General features: G+C 44.8%; 1 protein-coding gene across 3 annotated transcripts in view; it reads left to right on the top strand.

The window, feature by feature from the left end:
• Window positions 1–18,590, top strand: part of SRGAP3 (SLIT-ROBO Rho GTPase activating protein 3) — a 186,586-nt gene that overhangs the window by 99,057 nt on the left and 68,939 nt on the right. For all 3 annotated transcript variants that reach the window (XM_068252788.1, XM_068252787.1, XM_068252789.1), the window contains exon 2: window positions 15,520–15,715. In XM_068252788.1, coding sequence (XP_068108889.1) covers window positions 15,520–15,715 — 196 coding nt within the window. The remainder of the gene's footprint in view (window positions 1–15,519; window positions 15,716–18,590) is intronic.

The raw sequence follows: 18,590 nt of genomic DNA, 5'->3' as shown, positions 1-18,590 counted from the left end.
CCGAGAGATACTGAAAGAGAGGGTGGGTGGGAGGGGGAATCGCAGCTTGTCCTGACAAGGAGGAGAAATCACAGCATCACCTAAGCAGTGATCGTAGTTCATTGGCTGCCGGTAACCCCACTCCCTCTGTCAGCTGCCAATCAGGATCAGAATTTCTGAGCACATCTGCATGGAAACGGCAACCTCAGTAGTATCCCAAAGCCTGCCCCTGCAAGAGAAGGAGGGAAAAGCATAGGCACACAACACATACACAAAGTACATGACCACATCATATAATAAACATACACACAGATTGTGTATGGCCACAAAGTCCCTAGAGGCCCTTGCTCAATAAATATCGCTCAGGCCTTACAGAGGCTAGGGTTCTGTTGCGTTGGTAGATCTTCCCGATATCAAAAGTTACCATTGCACACCTGCATGAGCTCTTTTGACCAAGATCTAACCAGCAGGGCAGATCGATGCATTCAACGGATTTCCACCCTAAATTGATCGAATCATCGATCGGGGTTGGACATGTTGCGGACCAATTTTCATCCAATTTGATAAAGGTATTAAATCTGATAGGTGATACGGCCACAAAATAGGGAGATGTATGGGCACCTTAAAGGGAACCCAAGGTGAGAGGGACATGGAGGCTGCCATATTTGTCTCCATTTAAACAATACCAGTTGCCTAGCAGCCCTGCTGATTTATTTGTGTAGTGCAGCTAAGAAATAAAACATTAGTAGGAGAGAAAATAGTCTCCTATTGTTTTCCAGTACAGGAAGAGTTAAAAACTTCAGTTATCTACGCAAAAGAGCTTCTCTGAGCTATTCACCCCATATGGGTCGAATACGGTCCTGTTTTCTGAAGCACTTAAATGGCCAAGAAACAGTGAGAGACAGCTGAAGATAAGGTTTTACTGCAGGAAAGTTAAGTATTTCTGCTTTGTTTTATAGTTTAAAGCGGATCTGAACTCAGAACTTCTTCTCTGCTTTAAAAGATAAGCAACAGCATGATAACCTTTAAAGAAAAATGTCTTTGTTACTAGTGCTACAAATCCTGCAATAAATCTGTACAGTTTTTACTTCCTGCTTTCAAGGAAGCAGACATATTGTTAACAGCCTGTGCTTTCATATTAGCTTATCTGCCTTGTCTGCCATGGCAGTCAGGTGACACGGGGAGAGATTAAATTACAACTTGTGATTAGACACAAATGAGGGAGAATTAGACAGGCTCTCGAAATACATACAGGGTGCATTTCTCTGTTTTCCTTCTGTCCTGTGCAAGAGTTTTGGTCCACTTTAAAAGACAGAGTGTGGTGTTAAAACTGCAACTGTAACAGTATGATGCAATGTTATTAAAAACAAGCTATATGACTGAAAATAAAAATATGAAACTCCTTTCTTTGCTACTAATTTTCTATTCATTACCCATACAGTTGATTATATCGTTTTTTTATTTTTTTTTTATTTCAAGTTTGCTCTAATATCTCACTGTTTTTTTCTTCCATACACTTTACGGCATCCCACTGTGAGCAATTCAATAACTCATCCTTAGAATTATTAGTCTTATAGAGCGTATCGGAATCCCCATCTATTTAACAATTAGCCTGATAAGAGTGGTCCTCTTTAGCCCTCCAATATCCCCCCTCAGCAGATTCATCATTAAATCAAGCGTTTCGCTCAGTCAGTAAATCCAGCCAATCGATTCCCTCGCCAGGCCTAGTCTGGTTATTGATTATCGTTGCAGCTAAATGGTTAACGGCATCTCGGATTTATGGAGAGTGTTGCACGGTTTCTCCTCTCGGTAAATCAGGCGGGGCGTGTCGCGGGGAAGGTGAAATATGGGATGAGCCGTTTTCTGAGAAAGATAAGGTGATGGCGGCGGTGACGGGACTTGCGCTGTTTGTCAGCCTCGTAGAAATGGCACATTTAATTTCCTCTTTCGGATGAGGTAATAAAAATGAGTTCTGGCTGCAATCATATTACTGGTATTTCCGAGTGCAGAGTAATACATTCTCAGTAGTATCCTTTCCTTTATCAATATGAGAGGGGTGGGAATAAGGAATAAAGATTATTTGCTGTGTAGAAACTGCATAATTAGCTGATATCTCCACGGATGGAATAGGGGAAAACCGGCTCCAGGCTTTGGTCCCTTTCCTTGTCATCTGGCTTATTTAAAGGACAACTATTGCAAAAAATGTTACATTGTAAAATACATAAACACAAATGTACATTTTTAACCGAGTAAAATGCACTATAGATGGCTTTTTTCCTATGTTCCTGTCACTTATAGGAAGTAATGCAAAACTGACAGATCTAACAGATTTTGGACTAGTCCATCTTATGGGGGCTTCTAGTTTCTTTATTTTCAAAAGCACTAAGGCTTTGTTCACATCTAACATCGAAATCGCTGACACCAGCGGTTTTCAATATTTTTTTTTGCACAATTTTTTTATAAAGCGTTTTTCTAAGTGCTTTTGCAGAGCGATTGTTTTTTCACTTCCTGACGTGAGTCAGGAAGTGAACTCTTTCACCCGGAAATTTGTATTTATTCATGAAAGCGATGGGGAAATAGCTATACAAAGCGTTTTTTCAAGTGCTTTACGATTTCCCTATACCTTCCACTGAGGCAAATCGCTCCAAAAATGGTACAGGCAGCACTTTGGTAAACAGATCGGAATCGAACCGCTCAGGTGTGAACACTCTCATAGGGAATCATTGCACACGCGATTTTAGGGCGATTTTGCAAATCGCCGGCACTTAAAGGCGAAAACTCCCTAGGTGTGAACAAGCCCTTACTGAGCTCAAGTTAAAGAATGATTGAAGTGAAAAGAATATGGAGGCTGCCATATTTATTTCCTTTTTAAACAATACCAGTTGCCTGGCAGCCCTGTTGGTCTATTTGGCTGCAGTAGTGTCTGAATCACACCAGAAACAAACATGCGGCTAATCTTGTCAGATCTGACAATAATGTCAGAAACTCCTGATCTGCTGCATGCTTGTTCAGGGTCTAGGGCTAAAAGTATTAAGCCCAATCTACACGATACGATTCCTTGTACGATTCGATTACGATTCTATTTACGATCCGATTAAATCCGACAAAACAATGGCAAATCGAAATTGAATCGAATCCCGATCGGACACGTCGGATTTAATCGGATCGTAAATAGAATCGCAATCGAATCGTACAAAGAATCGTATCGTGTAGATTGGGCTTAATGCTGTGTACACACGATGAGATTTCCCGTTCGATTTGCAGATCGATTCGATTACATCAAACATGTTCGATTGGATTTCGATCGTTTTTTTCATGATAGGTATGCAAAATCGACGGAAAAAACGATCGAAATCCAATCGAACATGTTTGATTTAATCGAATCGATCCGCAAATCGAATGGGAAATCTCATCGTGTGTACCCAGCATTAGAGGCAGAGGATCAGCAGGACGGCCAGGCAACTGGTATTGCTTAAAAGGAAATAAATATAGCAGCCTCCATATCCCTCTCACTTCAGTTGTCCTTTAAGTTCTGGAGCAGGTTAATCATGAAGCCTAAGTCAGTTTAAATGTAAGATTGTCATGTTTGACCAGGGAGTGCTTTTGAAAAAATAAGAGTAAAGCTGAGCATCTCCCATGAGGAGATGAACTAATCTGTCAGTTTTTTACTACCTAATAGAAAAGAATGCAAAATAGGAAACATAATTTAAAGTGCATTTTACTCTGGTAGAAATGTACATTTTATTTATATGTATTTTAAATTGTACAGTTTTTCAAGATAGTGCTCCTGTAAGAAGGTAAGGTGGGGGGTGTAGAGGTTCAGGAAAAGGCATCCAGGCCTATAGACTCACACAGGGCCTAGGCACTCGCCAAGGTTGGCTCATGGATAATCCATTTCAGTGTCCCTCCTACCCCTTTTGTTGGTCCATTGACCTTTCTCTGCAGTCTTTGACGTAGACTGTGGAAGGTTGCTGGTTAAATTGGTTTTAGTCATGTGGAAGCTAAAACAGGAAGCAGATGATCAACTAATTCTGGCCAGCAAATCAGAAATAAAAAAAATCCTTTGCAATGTCCGTCTTGTGCGTTAAATATGCTTTGTGATGCATCTTTCACTCTAGTTCACCAACCTTTTTCGACCAGAATATTCCTTATCGCTTGAAGTTTTTTTTCTTTCTCAACTGCAACTCCCTAAGCACCCGAGAAAATCATGAAAGAGTCGTTGTTTCTTTCTCAACTGCAACTCCCTAAGCACCCGAGTAAATCCTGAAAGAGTCATTGTTTCAGAGATGCTAGATCAGTGGTCCTCAAACTAAGGCCCGCGGGCTGAATGTGGCCCCCTGAGGCTTTTTTTAGTCAACATGGGCATGCTTGCCCCAGCTAAAACGCCGCTATCCCGCGGCAGAACGAGGGGTCTTTACCCCCCAAATCTCCTCCGTGCTGTGCAGGGATCGCTTCCTGCTTGAGGCAGGGCTAACAGCTATAGCCCTGCCTCTCAGCGCGTCTATCAGCGCTGATCGCCGCCTCTCCCCGCCCCTCTCAGTCTTCCTTCACTGAAAGGGGCGGGGAGAGGGGGAGATCCGCTGCTGATAGACGCGCATGGAGGCAGGGCTACAGCCATGAGCTCTGCCTCCATGAGCAGCAAAATGTACGACAAAGTTGGTCGTGGATTTTGCTGCGGGATAGTGGCATTTTAGCCGGGGCAAGCATGCCCATGTTGATTATAAGCTAAAAAGCCATTTTTTAACTCGCTTCAGAGTCTCTTTAATAGGAGCTGTCTACAATGCCTAGGTACAATGTAATGTTTTTCTATATCATTTTATGTATGTACGGCCCCCCAGCAGTCTGAAGTATGTTGACCTGGCCCTTGACCGAAAACGTTTGGGGACCCTTGTGCTAGATGCTTCTTGCACCGGCCATTATCCCTCGTTCAAAGTCACTTAAATCCTCTTACCCATTTTGACATTAACTTTCGTGATAACTATGTCATCCGAAGCTTGAGCGTTCCTTCTATAGCAACTCTGCGTTGTTACGTCACTCTGTCACTGTTGGACTGGTTTACTTTCAAATCAGGGATGTCTGTCATTTTTTGGCCACTCAGTGCCATAGCTATTTAAAGGCACTTTCTGTTGGTTTTAATTGTCTGAAAACCAATCCGCTTACAATTTGAAAGAAGTATACCATGCAAGCCAGAAGTATTCGCATATCACAGACCATCTCTTTGGCAGTAATACTTTTTCGGCAGCACTTTACAAACAAGCAGTCTCCTCACTTGCTGCCCCTCATATGGGCTCATGGTTTTGGGCAACACTGCCAGTACATTTTTGGGGTTGTGTGAGGAAACCCACACAAACACAGGGTGGACACTGCGAATGGCGTGCAGAGACAGTGTCTGTGGAGGGACACAGGCAGTAGTCCTAACCACTTAACCACCATGCTGCTATTTAGACTTCATGTCCCCATCAACCTTAGCCCTGACAGGTTGTTGAGGTTGTCATGTGACTTATTACCTCACACCCGCCAAGCCTGCAATAATAGACTTGGCTGACAGTCTGCCCCATCTAGGGAATGCAGACTGGTGAAGAGTTCTGACTATTCTTTCACCATCACTGACTTCTCTTTCTCCTCCTCATTATGATGCTTGTTCTTCCTCCAAAACCACTTCTCCTTCCGTCTGCTGCCCACACAGCTCATAATTAGAGATGTCAGAATTGCAGGAACTAAAAAAAGAGCTGGAAATGGAGACACAGAGGCAGAACACAAGGTGAAAAGTGTATCCGCTGTGGAGACAGAGCCCCCGCCAGGGAATCCCCCTGGAATAGATTCTGTAGCCACAGCCCAGCTTCCCCTGCAATATGTGCTCCCATTCTGTTACTAGTGACGAGTGTGTATATGCATGTGTGTAAAGCAGAAATTATATCCAATTATATACAGTGTGAGTCACTGTGAGGAGATTTACACTCACTTCCTGTCCCCCAAAACACAGGAAGTCTCATTTTTGAGTTAAAGAGGAACTGTAGGGAAAATATCATAATGGATTAGAAGGGTCACTGCTGCACATGGATTGGGAGCATAGTTTGGCCTAGGGGTGCAAAAACATGTAAATCCGGCCCTGCCGGCAGATGCATCGCTGCAGAATGTTTGTGTAATGTGAATTCACAAAACCTGTAAACAAAGCACCTATTTGTCACTCAGGCACTTTTATTTATCGTAGTTTCAGTATCAGAGCATATAAAAATAACTCACAGACAGCTCTTATTTGTAAAATATAACATTTAATGAATAAATACTTAACTACAGAATGATGGTCAAACTTCCAGATGTCTTTCAGCTCGATCAGATAAGTTCACAAATAGCCCTGAGGGTGAGGGGCCCCATATTCCCTGATAGGCATCTCGGGTACGGGGACCCGGGCAATGCTGCTGGCAACAGCAATCCTGTCACAAGGCCAAAGATAATAGGGTGTTGGCCCCTTTTATACCCATTTTAGACAAAGACACAGTCCCAACGAATCCTAAATAGTCTTCACTTAAAGGGGTTCTCTGGTATCTTTAAAAAAAGCTAAAACTGACACTTACCTGGGGCTTCTATCGGCCCCCTGCAGCTGTAATGTCCCGCCCGGCCGTCCGCCTATGATGCTCTGTTCCCCGACGCCGGTAACCTGCTAATTATTCGTCTAACTAGACGTATAGAACTGCGGCTACGCGCGTCATCGGGAGCTTACTGCGCAGATGCAGTGCAAAGTTTTCTTGTACTGTGTCTGAGCAGTAAGCTCCCGATGACGCACGCCGAAGCGACCACGGCCGCACAGCTGCGGTTCTATTCGTCTAGTTAGACGAATAATTAGCAGGTTACCGGCGTCGGGGAACAGAGCATCATAGGCGGTCGGCGCGGGACATGACAGCTGCAGGGGGTCGATAGAAGCCTCAGGTAAGTGTCAGTTTTAGCTTTTTTAAAGATACCAGAGAACCCCTTTAAGGCAATAGCCTTATAAGGCTATGGTGATCTGCTCAGCTTGGTATAATACATATACTTAAAAGAATGTTCCATATAAGGAAATGGTCAGTAGTCAAAGAAATGGCTGAAGTAAAAGAATGTTAACTCTTCCCATACTGGCAATGGGCACTATACTATACATATGTAGTAACATGTACCGTATATACAATATCACTGGTAATTGGATGAGACATGATTAGATAATTGATTAAAAGTACATCATCCTACAGTTTGTATACTCAGTGTTCCAAAGGCAGTGCAAATAATAGCTGATCTCCCAGAATGGGGCGGGTGAGGGGGTGTCACAAATCACTGGAAGGGTGGGGTTACGTACCAATCTAGTCTAGATAAAGGTAGCATTTCTGATGCTGAAAACAGGAAAATGACCGTAAAACTGGGTACCCTGAGTAATTTATTACATTCTACCATTTGTCACTACAGTGCCTCTTTAATACCTCCAGCTTCAAGAATTTTGCAGAGTTCAAGTGTTTGCTTTCTCCGGAGGCAAAAGAGTTGAAGCTCTTAAGCTGGCCATACACTGGTCGATTTGCCATCAGATCTGACCAACAGATAGATCCCTCTCTGATCGAATCTGATCAGAGAGGGATCGTATGGCTGCCTTTACTGCAGCAGATTGTGAATTGATTTCAGCATGAAATCGATCACAATCTGTGAAGCTGCCGCTGCCGCCGCCCCTTTCCCCCGCATACATTACCTGTTCCGGCCGGCGCGCGTCCCCTGGTCTCCGCTGTCACTTCTCCGTGCTCGGCTCCTCCAGCTTCACTGAACTTCCTGCCAGGGAATTTTAAACAGTAGAGGGCGCTCTACTGTTTAAACTTCCTGCTGGGACAGGAAGTTCAGTGAAGCTGGAGGAGCCGAGCATGGAGAAGTGACAACGGAGACCAGGGGACACGCGCCAGCCGGAAAAGGTAATGTATTGCAGCTAGCGTCGGTCGTCGGGCATTCGAACGCCGCTATCGACGCACTCCCGACCCGCCGGCGATCGAGCAAAATCTTCCGCACGGACGGATCGACGGGAACGATTGATTTTGGACGAAAATCGATCTTTCTGTCAGCGTTTGCGCAATGATTTCACAGCAGATTCGATCATAGTGATCGAATCTGCTGTATATCTGCGGGAAAATCGCTAGGTGTATGGGCCCCTTTAGAGTCTGAAATCAATGCACTTATTTTTAATATCTGTTTAATTACATAATCACATAAAAGGCTAGGTGATGTTTGAGGTTTATTGTTCCAAGTACAAAGTGTAAGTGAATTGTACTGTGGTCTTGTCCACTGCTACAAACAGAAGTGTACAGTACTGGCACCCCGCCTGTATTGCTTACCTCTGTGTCGGTCATTTTGCATTTTTGCAATGCCACTGGTAACTTGGCTTCAAAGTCACACATTAGTGGTAGGGCCTTTTAGGACTCGGGATAAACCTCATCATGGTGCAAGGGTCTAGTAAGGAATGCCTTTGCATGCAAACCATTTTGGAAAAAACCCTCATCCATTAGTGCAATTCAATGCAAATTTCATGCAAGTTGTTTTTATCATTGCCACCTATTGGGTGAAGTTGAGGATTTCTCTTTATTCTTAATGGGTTAATGTGGTCAGTTCAGCCCTTGCATAATTTGGAACTGCAGTTTGAAAGCATGCGCTGTGCCTTCAATCTGCTTACAGGTCTCTGCAGGCAAGTGCTGCTTGGAAGTGAACTCTTACCTATTCGGCGTATTCAGCGTTCTTGTATCCTGTCCTGCACAATGTATAGAGTGTCATGTAATTGTACTTTGATCCTGTCCAGTGGTCGGGTCCTGTTGGGGGTGTAGTGCACAATGTATAGAGTGTAATAGGATTGTACTGTGAGCGTGCCCAGTGGTGGGTCATGTTGGTGGTGTAGTGCACTATGTATAGAGTGTAATAGGATTGTACTGTGATCTTGTTTAGTAGTCGGGTCATGTTGGGGGTGTAGTGCACTATGTATAGAGTGTAATAGGATTGTACTGTGATCCTGTCCAGTGGTCGGGTCATGTTGGGGGTGTAGTGCACTATGTATAGAGTGTAATAGGATTGTACTGTGATCCTGTCCAGTAGTCGGGTCATGTTGGGGGTGTAGTGCACTATGTATAGAGTGTAATAGGATTGTACTGTAATCCTGCCCAGTGGTCGGGTCATGTTGGTGGTGTAGTGCACTATGTATAGAGTGTAATAGGATTGTACTGTGATCCTGTCCAGTGGTCGGGTCATGTTGGTGTAGTGCACTATGTATAGAGTGTAATAGGATTGTACTGTGAGCGTGCCCAGTGGTCGGGTCATGTTGGTGGTGTAGTGTACAATGTATAGAGTGTAATAAGATTGTACTTTCACTGTGATCCTGTGCAGTGGTCGAGTCATGTTGGGGGTGTAGTGCACTATGTATAGAGTGTAATAGGATTGTACTGTGATCCTGTCCAGTGGTCGGGTCATGTTGGTGGTGTAGTGCACTATGTATAGAGTGTAATAGGATTGTACTGTGATCCTGTCCAGTGGTCGAGTCATGTTGGTGGTGTAGTGCACTATGTATAGAGTGTAATAGATTGTACTGTGATCCTGTCCAGTGGTCGGGTCATGTTGGGGGTGTAGTGCACTATGTATAGAGTGTAATAGGATGGTACTGTGATCTTGTCCATTGGTCGGGTCATGTTGGGGGTGTAGTGCTCTATGTATAGAGTGTAATAGATTGTACTGTGATCCTTCCCAGTGGTGGGTCATGCTGGTGGTGTAGTGCACTGTGTATATAGTGTAATGGGATTGTACTGTGATCCTTCCCAGTGATGGGTCATGCTGGTGGTGTAGTGCACTATGTATAGAGTGTAATAGGATTGTACTGTGATCCTGCCCAGTGGTCGGGTCATGTTGGGGGTGTAGTGCACTATGTATAGAGTGTAATAAATTGTACTGTGATCCTTCCCAGTGGTGGGTCATGTTGGGGGTTTAGTGCACTATGTATAGAGTGTAATAGGATTGTACTGTGATCCTGTGCAGTGGTCGGGTCATGTTGGGGGTATAGTGCACTATGTATAGAGTGTAATAGGATTGTACTGTGATCCTGCCCAGTGGTCGGGTCATGTTGGGGGTGTAGTGCACTATGTATAGAGTGTAATAGGATTGTACTGTGATCCTGTCCAGTGGTCGGGTCATGTTGGGGGTGTAGTGCACTATGTATAGAGTGTAATAGGATTGTACTGTGATCCTGTCCAGTGGTCGGGTCATGTTGGGGGTGTAGTGCACTATGTATAGAGTGTAATAAATTGTACTGTGATCCTTCCCAGTGGTGGGTCATGTTGGTGGTGTAGTGCACTATGTATAGAGTGTTATTGGATTGTACTATGATCCTGGGCAGTGATGGGATCATGTTAGTGTTGTATGTAGTGCACTTTGTATTGAGTATATTAGATTGTCCAGTGTGCAGGCAGTTTTGAAGGTCTCATGTTCTCTATACTGGGTACAATAATGTGTTTTTATCATCCATAAGAATTCCGCACATATCTCAGAACACATCTGCTGTTGTTTGGATGGGTGGACATATGATTCTCGTTAGACATCAGAGTGAGGGATCTTGTCTCTTGAGCAATTGCAGTTGGGGAATAATTATTTCAAGCAATGAGGAAAGCAATGAGGACATCAGGAGGAGCTGTAGGCGGTGGAACACCCTGAGGAGCATTCAGGGCAGCTGTCCAAGGTGCTGACTGCTGCCAGGAGAAGCTCCAGATGTTGACCAGGAAAAGCCCCAAATTAACGACGAACAGTGATTACTCAGTGCAAAGTGCAGGCAGTAGCTACAGAACGCAGCGCAAGAACACAGAGCTACCCATCAGGCTTATTTCACAGAAACTGGTTTGGTTGCTCACAGTGTTTATTTCTTTCACAGTATAACGTTCTGAGTAACCCAACACCAAGAATAGTGTTACTGTAGTTGTAGATAGTGCGGAGACAGAGGTGGACATTTATCAAGAGTGTCTGAGACAAAATATTGGTAGGTTTTTAGAATTCCGTGCAGTAAACAGTAAATATGCTCTTTGTTTCATTGTTCTCTGTTTAATCTGACTATTATCACCTCTGATAAGAAACACCGACTGAGCATTCAGTCTGGCTTTGCTACGGAATGATTATAGCTGAGTCTGTCTTCTCTGGTGTCTTTTCAAGCCCAAGCCTGCTGTAATGACTCAGCTATAATTATTCCCTGCAAAGCCAGACTGAATGCTTAGTCTAGGATTCTTATCACAACTGATAACAGACACTTTTAGCAGTGAGGATGAAACAGAGAGCAGGGTAGGTGTGTTCCCACTGATATATATATAGTAAAATACATGAGGGTGGTTCGTTTCTGGTTCACTTTAAACTGTTAGGAATAGGAGTAATTAGGAAGATTTCTTAGTGCAGTGTGTGAGGGGAATTTCTGTTGCTGAGGTAACCAATACATCTGCTGTATTGCATCAATGCCCAGCACTGGAAGGGTTAAGCACAGAACAGCTTCACAGATTCAGCAGGGGGAGGAGCCCTTCACAAATCATGCCTAGCCTGCACTGCTGCACTATCTGTAGAACTGCTATTAAGTACTGCTTAATCTGCAACAGTTTAGGAATGGATTTGCACTTTTCTTAACTGTAGTGTAGCTCTAGAAATCCACGCTAAACTGCTGCTATTAAGTAGAATTTAAGAAGTTTCTTATTATCCTGCACAACAGTCCCCTTGCTAGTTAGAACAGTTTAAAGAGAACCCGAGGTGGGGTTCTGACAATGCTATCTACACACAGAGGCTGGGTCTGCCTATACAGCCTAACATCTGTTGCTGTCTAGATCCCCCCTAAGCCCCCTCCCCCCCGCGGGCGCGCTCTGCGATCACCCATAAATCACAGCCGCGCTATCCGGGCTGTGTTTACCTCTGTATTGTCAGTCTCGGCTCTCCCCCCGCCTCCTGCATAGCTCCAATCAGCGGGGAGGGAAGGGACGTGGGAGGGGACCGGAGCTATGCAGGAGGCGGGGGGAGCAGCAGACTGACAGTACAGAGGTAAACACAGCCCGCTGTGACACGCTGCAAGTCGGCAGCGCGGCTGTGAGTTATGGGTGGTCGCAGAGCGCAGGGGCGGGGGGGGGGGCTTAGAGGGATCTGGATAGCAACAGAGGCTGGGCTGTATAGGCAGACCCAGCCTCTGTATGCGGATTTTATTGTCAGAACCCCCTCGGGTTCTCTTTAAGAAGAAAAAAAATGTAATGCTATGATAAATCTGGCCCATATAGTGGTAAGAGTGGTCTCTGTTGGGGACAGAAACCCCTGCGCTACATACACATGGTGGAAACGGGCTATTATTTTCAAGTGTACTTAACTTCAGGAACATTTTACAAATGAAAGCTATGCCTCCTCCTCACAAAGCTGTTTTCAGCAGATAATGACATTTCTGATTATCCCTCCTATAGTGAAGAGTTGTGAGTGTTCACAGTGCTGACTGACTGACTGACCTTGCCGTGCCCCTCTAAAATAAACTCTCTTCTCTCAGGAAACACTACAGGCCAAGATAACCCTTTAGTGCCTTAAAGCTTTTGTCAAACGTTACTATGAAACTAGAAGTGCTCTTTGAATAATGTGATTTTCAGATGTTACAGAAATCAAGATGGCAGCCCCCCCATGACACAACCCATGACACAGACAGCATATTTTGCAGCTCTGGCCAGGAAAGTTAGGCGATGCTGTGTGTAGGAGGTACTATTTCTTGCTAATTAAACTTATCTGTATTGATTGTTGCAACTCGTCAAGACTCTTGCAAAGACCCAGGCTGTACATAAGCAGTGTTATGTTTTGATGAAGTGGTAGCACACCCCTCATAACAGTCACAGCAAGGGTGTGTTATGTGGGTTCAGTGAGTTTGGGTTGGTGAGGTGCAACTTGCCTTGTCATAATTTGTGTATCCTCCACATTTTTATATATGTGCGTATAACCTATAAAGGTGCCAGCAAAACTTGTTAATGTAGGCTACAATCATCCTATTTACAAGATTGGAGGGGAGGGGGACGGAGTGGGCTGAAAAAAATACTGTTAATACTACTTTTGAAACTTTAGTTCTAATAAATTTACCTAAAGAGGATCTGTAACCAACCAGTAGTCCATACCCCCTTTCCCATAAGAAATCTTTACTGTTTCTTAAATAGATCATCGGGGGGGGGGGGGGGGGGGGGGGGTCTATATGGCTGATATTGTGGTGTACATACAGACTGGTGACATCGCTCATGGATGCATCAGTCTGTATGTATGTTTTATCAAATGTGTATACCATTTGTCTGATTAGCTGCACTGGAAATGTTGTGTTTTTATCGCTAGATTAGCGTTAGGTCTTCCCCAAGGGGGTCTGTCACAGCCGTGGGGAAGTCTAATAGGCATAATTTGTGCACATATTATCTCTGAAGCTAACACCCCCCTTTGCCTGAAGTGAAGCTAGGTGTGTATTTTAGTCCAGTAGTTATTGGAGCTCTGCACATTATGGCAGATAATTCATTCAGGTATGTATTTACCCCTCACTGAAGTCATGTTCCCCCACTTTTTGTGCCTGCAATGAGTGTTGGTGTGTATTCTAGTCCAGTAGTTATTGGAGCTCTGCACATCTTATGCTATTACAACATTCAGGTATGAGTTTTTGAAAGCGGTGCCATTCCTTTTGCTGCATGATATTGTGGTCGAACCCCTCCCACAGGGTGATGTCCTGACCATGGCCCTGACTGTTTCCTGTCTGTGAGCCTTGTTGCATTTGTGGGAAATAATGGCTTTTTCCAACTGCCAAGCAGCCAGTATCTCCCTTTGTGCATATGTATATCTAAAAAACGAAACAAAAAAAACCTTTTTGCCTATCACAGTGTTAAGGGGTGGTAGTTGGTGCTGTCTGTTTTTTCATGTCTGCCAGTAGTAAAGATGATTACGTGCAGGCTGATTGTGGATCAAACAATATGAATGAAGTCATTGGCAAATATCAATCATTTCTTGACCCTTCTTCTATTTTAGGCAAAGACAACACACATATAAGCAGATAACTACTTGCTCTACTTACATAACACATGTATTGCACTGTCCACGATTTGAATTCAGTGAATTTTATATATTAAATAAAGCATTTTTTTCCTCCTAGAATCTGCTCTCGCTAGCTTGCTTTGTAAACATGTGAGCACAGCAAGATCAGATTTCAGACACTTGTCACACTGAACTGCCTGGGCCAATCAGTGAGGAGGGGTGATGACCAGCTTCCTTCTCCTCAGCAATGTACCAAACAGAGACAATCTGACAGATGAGATGTATTACAGCAGAAACATTTCTGATTATATTGGGGTGCTTGCATTGCAGGGTAAGGTTCCAGGCTGCACAATGAACACAGAGCTGTGGGTAAATGGAATATGATTTTGTGGCAGACAATCCCTCTTTAACTTCTAACTTTGCAATGTAATGATTTCCCCATTCACTAAAGTTTCTTTTTTAAATGTCCAAAACTTAGTCCATCGAGAAAATAAGATCACAGACTGAGTAGGCAGAAGGAATGCAGGGAATAGTATTCAGCTGCCCGTCTCATTCACCTTTCCACACGCTCCTCTGATGCAGCCCCACTGTGCCGTTCCCTCCACTGGTTGCCCATTACCCAGAGGATCCAGTTCAAAATTCTGACTCTAACATGCAAAGCCCTTCACGAGTTGTCCCCTCCATACATCTCCTCACTAATCTCTATATATTGTCCCTCCAGCAACCTTCGCTCCTCCCAAGAAATTCTCTTGGCTGATCACCTCCTCCCATGCTCGCATCCAGGACTTTACACAAGCATCACCCCTCATCTGGAACTCTCTTCCACAGCCTGCACTTCATGCTCCAAACCTGGACATCTTCAAACCCACTCTTAAAACACACCTTTTCAGACAAGCTTATAACATTCTATAGCCCTTATTTACGTATCTGTCACAATGTAATCAGAGGCAAAGGCTTACTGCCCCCCCCCCCCCCCCCCCTTCACCTAGTGTGTCCCCCACTACCCTTTAGATTGTAAGCTCGTATGGGCAGGGTCCTATTCCTAATGTTTACTGTTTTTGTTGAAATATTTGTGCAGCTTGAGTCTCTGCTGTACATTTTTTGGTTGTACCTATGTTCCCCTTGTCGTCTTATTGTGCTTTGTAAAGTGCTGCAGAATATGTTGGCGCTATATAAATAAAAATAATAATAATAATATTAAGTTCTGGAGCAGATAAGTAGTGAAGCCTAAGTCGGTGTAAATGTAAGATTGTCACGTTTGACCCCGGAGTGCACCTTTAAACAGGCTTACCCGTGTGCTTATTCACCGATGGTTTGGCTTTGCGGGAGGAGGTTGGAGAGGATCTCCTCCGGGTGCTCGTGACATTGAAAACGCTTGTTGTGAAACTTGGCGTTGGGTATAATTAGATGACCTATTTCTCTGGGCTTCCTCTTCTGCCAGCGAGTAGATGAATGTTGTGACTTTGGGCCGCGCGCCGTAACGTCCCTTCTCTCTCCGTTGTGTCTTTGCAGAGATCCGCAGTCAGCTGGTGGAGCAGTTCAAGTGCCTGGAGCAGCAGTCGGAGTCACGCTTGGCTCTCCTCCAGGACCTGCAGGAGTTCTTCCGCAGGAAGGCCGAGATCGAGCTGGAATATTCCCGCAGCCTGGAGAAACTGGCCGAGAGGTTCTCCTCCAAAATCCGCACCACTCGGGAGCAGCACCACTTCAAGTAAGACTGCGGCAGGTGCCAGCGGCTGTGTGTGGCAGGGCAGGGAGGACGGCATAGATGGCAGAACATCAGAGGTTATACTTTATACGGTTCTCCAGGGCAGGAAATCATTAGAGAACAGAAGTGATCCTACAAGCTGGACTGAATTGATCCGTTGGATGCTTACACTTTTGTTTAAAGCAAACCTGAAGTCAAAATAAACGTATGAGATAATGAATTGTATGTGTAGTACAGCTAAGAAATAGAAATTAGTAGCAAAGAAAAGAATCTCATATTGTGTTCCAGTACAGAAAGAGTTAAAGAGACTGTATTGAAAAAAAAATGCCCCTAGGGGGTACTCGCCTCAGGAGGAGGAAGCTTCTCGATCCTATGGAGGCTTCCCCCGTCCCTCCGTCCAACGGTGGTCTCGCTCTGGCCCCACGGAAAGCACAGCCAACAATTTGTCAGGCTGTGCAATATTTGCCTTTCCCTGTTCCAGCGGGGGCGCTGTTGCGGCTCTCCTTTCGGAAATAGACGGAAATAGCCGATCTCAGTTGGGTTCGCTCTACCACGCAGGTGCAGGAGACTTACGCCTGCGCAGTAGAGTGGACCCGACTGGGATCGGCTATTTCTGCCTATTTCTGACTGAGCAGAGAGCCGCTACTGCGCATGTGCTGGAGCCGGGAAGATCTATCGCTCCCGCCGCAGGACGGGGGAAGCCTCGATAGGATCCAGAGGCTTCCCCCTCCTGAGGTGAGTACCCCCCAGGGGCATTTTTTTTCAATAGAGATCCTCCTTAAAAAAATGTGTTATGTAAAAGAGCTTCTCTGAGCTCTTCGACCCACTGGGTGGAATACAGTCCTGTTTTCTGAAGCACTTAAACTGCCAAGAAACAGTGATAGACAGCTTTAGATAAGGTTTTACTGCAGGAAAGTTCAAAGGTTCATTATTTCTGCTTTGTTTTATATCTTAAGACAGAGTGTGGTTTCTAAACTGCAAATATGACAGAATGATGTTATAAAGAAAGATGTATAACTGAAAGTAAAAATATAAGACACTTTTCTTTGCTACTAATGTTCTATTCATTATCTGTACTACAGATACAATTCATTACATCATTTTTTTTTGCCTCAGGTTTGCTTAACATTCTTAGCGGTAACCCCGTCCTAGATACGGGGTAGCCGCCGCAGAGGATCACACGGCCCCTCGCGATCACCCGCAATAGCCTCCGTTATACGTACCCCCCAGTGCTCCCATGCCGGCGCAGCTGCCCAAGCAACTCCAGGCTTCACGATGACGGCGATTGGGATTGCAGATGACGTCGATGACGTCATCTCCGATCGTCGCCATAGCAACGCCGGAAGCCGATCGGGAAACTGCGCTTTTCGTGGGATCTTGGCGAGGTACGTATAGCCGGCGGCGATCGGCGGGCATAGGGGGGACCGGAGCAACTTTGGCTATACACTTAGCTAGCGAAATGCTAGCTAAAGCATTAAAAAAATGTTTTTAGGCGAAAAAACCTCCCGGCGGACGCAGCCTCAGAAACTGCGTACCGCCAAGGGGGTTAAACCAGAAGTGAGAGTGATATGGAGGCTAAGATATTTATTCTCTTTTAAACAATAGCATTTGCCTGGCAGTCCTGCTGGTCTTAGGCATCAGTAGTGTCTGAATCACACAACTGAAACAAGCATGCAGCTAATCTTGTCAGACTTCAGTCAGAAACCCCTGATCAGCATGCTTGTTCAAAATTGGCTAAATGTATTAACTTGGCTAAATGTATTAACTTCCTGAGCGTTACGCCGCTCAGGAGGTTGTGTTAGTTTGTGCCCCCAGGATTAATTAATTTGCTCACATGGCTGCAAAACCTTTAGCTAGTACAGGTGTCCGGCACCCCTGGTCGCCTGCGATCCCCACGCTTATACATTAAAAAACACACTTGTCAATTAGACATGCCCTATGGGTACTGAATCAGGTATGATGCACCTGATGTATACTAGGAATAAATATTGATTAAAAGGCACCCCTGCGTATTGGTGCTTTATGCAGTGACACTACCTATATAGATGTAGTAGTACTGTATTGTGGGGGTCCTGGCTGATCCCCCTCCACTGAAACAATATGTCAGTGGGGTGTAGCTATCCCACACCAATACTACAGTCCTTACTGCTAAAGGGTGGTATGGACCAAAGTGTGGTCGCAGGTGTGATATTATGAATCACCTCAGCAATCACCTCAAGGTGTAGGTCCTGTACACACCCCTTAGGGGAGGCTAAATTACAAAAGTGCTATGAAATGTGCATCGTGCTGTACATAAAGAACCCTAATGAGATCACATTTCACCTAAAAACGGCTTCTTCAGAAGGTGCTATACATATATTACATAAGTGCTATACAAAGTACACATCACCACAAAATTAAAATAGCAAAATGCCCCCCATATCTGATAGCCCCTGTCAGAGCTGTCTGAGCCATGTTTGGCTGCCATATTTATACTGAAGAGGGAGGAAGGGGAGGTCATTGCCCCATCAGGCCACTCCCACCCTTGTCGCATATCCCCATATCAAATATATGCCAAGATATAAGGTATAGCCCATGGGGAACTATTTCCCCAGGTCCGCTTACTTGTAAAGGTCGCACCCCCCAAAGTTGGAATGGCATGGGTCCCCCAATCGTCCGCATCGTAGTAGGAGACGCTGTATGCGCTCCACTCGCGTCTGCGGACGATTGGGGGACCCATGCCATTCCAACTTGGCATATATTTGATATGGGGATATGCGACAAGGGTGGGAGTGGCCTGATGGGGCAATGACCTCCCCTTCCTCCCTCTTCAGTATAAATATGGCAGCCAAACATGGCTCAGACAGCTCTGACAGGGGCTATCAGATATGGGGGGCAT

The sequence above is a fragment of the Hyperolius riggenbachi genome, chromosome 9, assembly GCF_040937935.1.
Source record: "Hyperolius riggenbachi isolate aHypRig1 chromosome 9, aHypRig1.pri, whole genome shotgun sequence".
Taxonomy (NCBI): domain Eukaryota; kingdom Metazoa; phylum Chordata; class Amphibia; order Anura; family Hyperoliidae; genus Hyperolius; species Hyperolius riggenbachi.
Note: the sequence above shows the minus strand (reverse complement) of the source record. Positions and strands in the feature narration are given on the sequence as shown.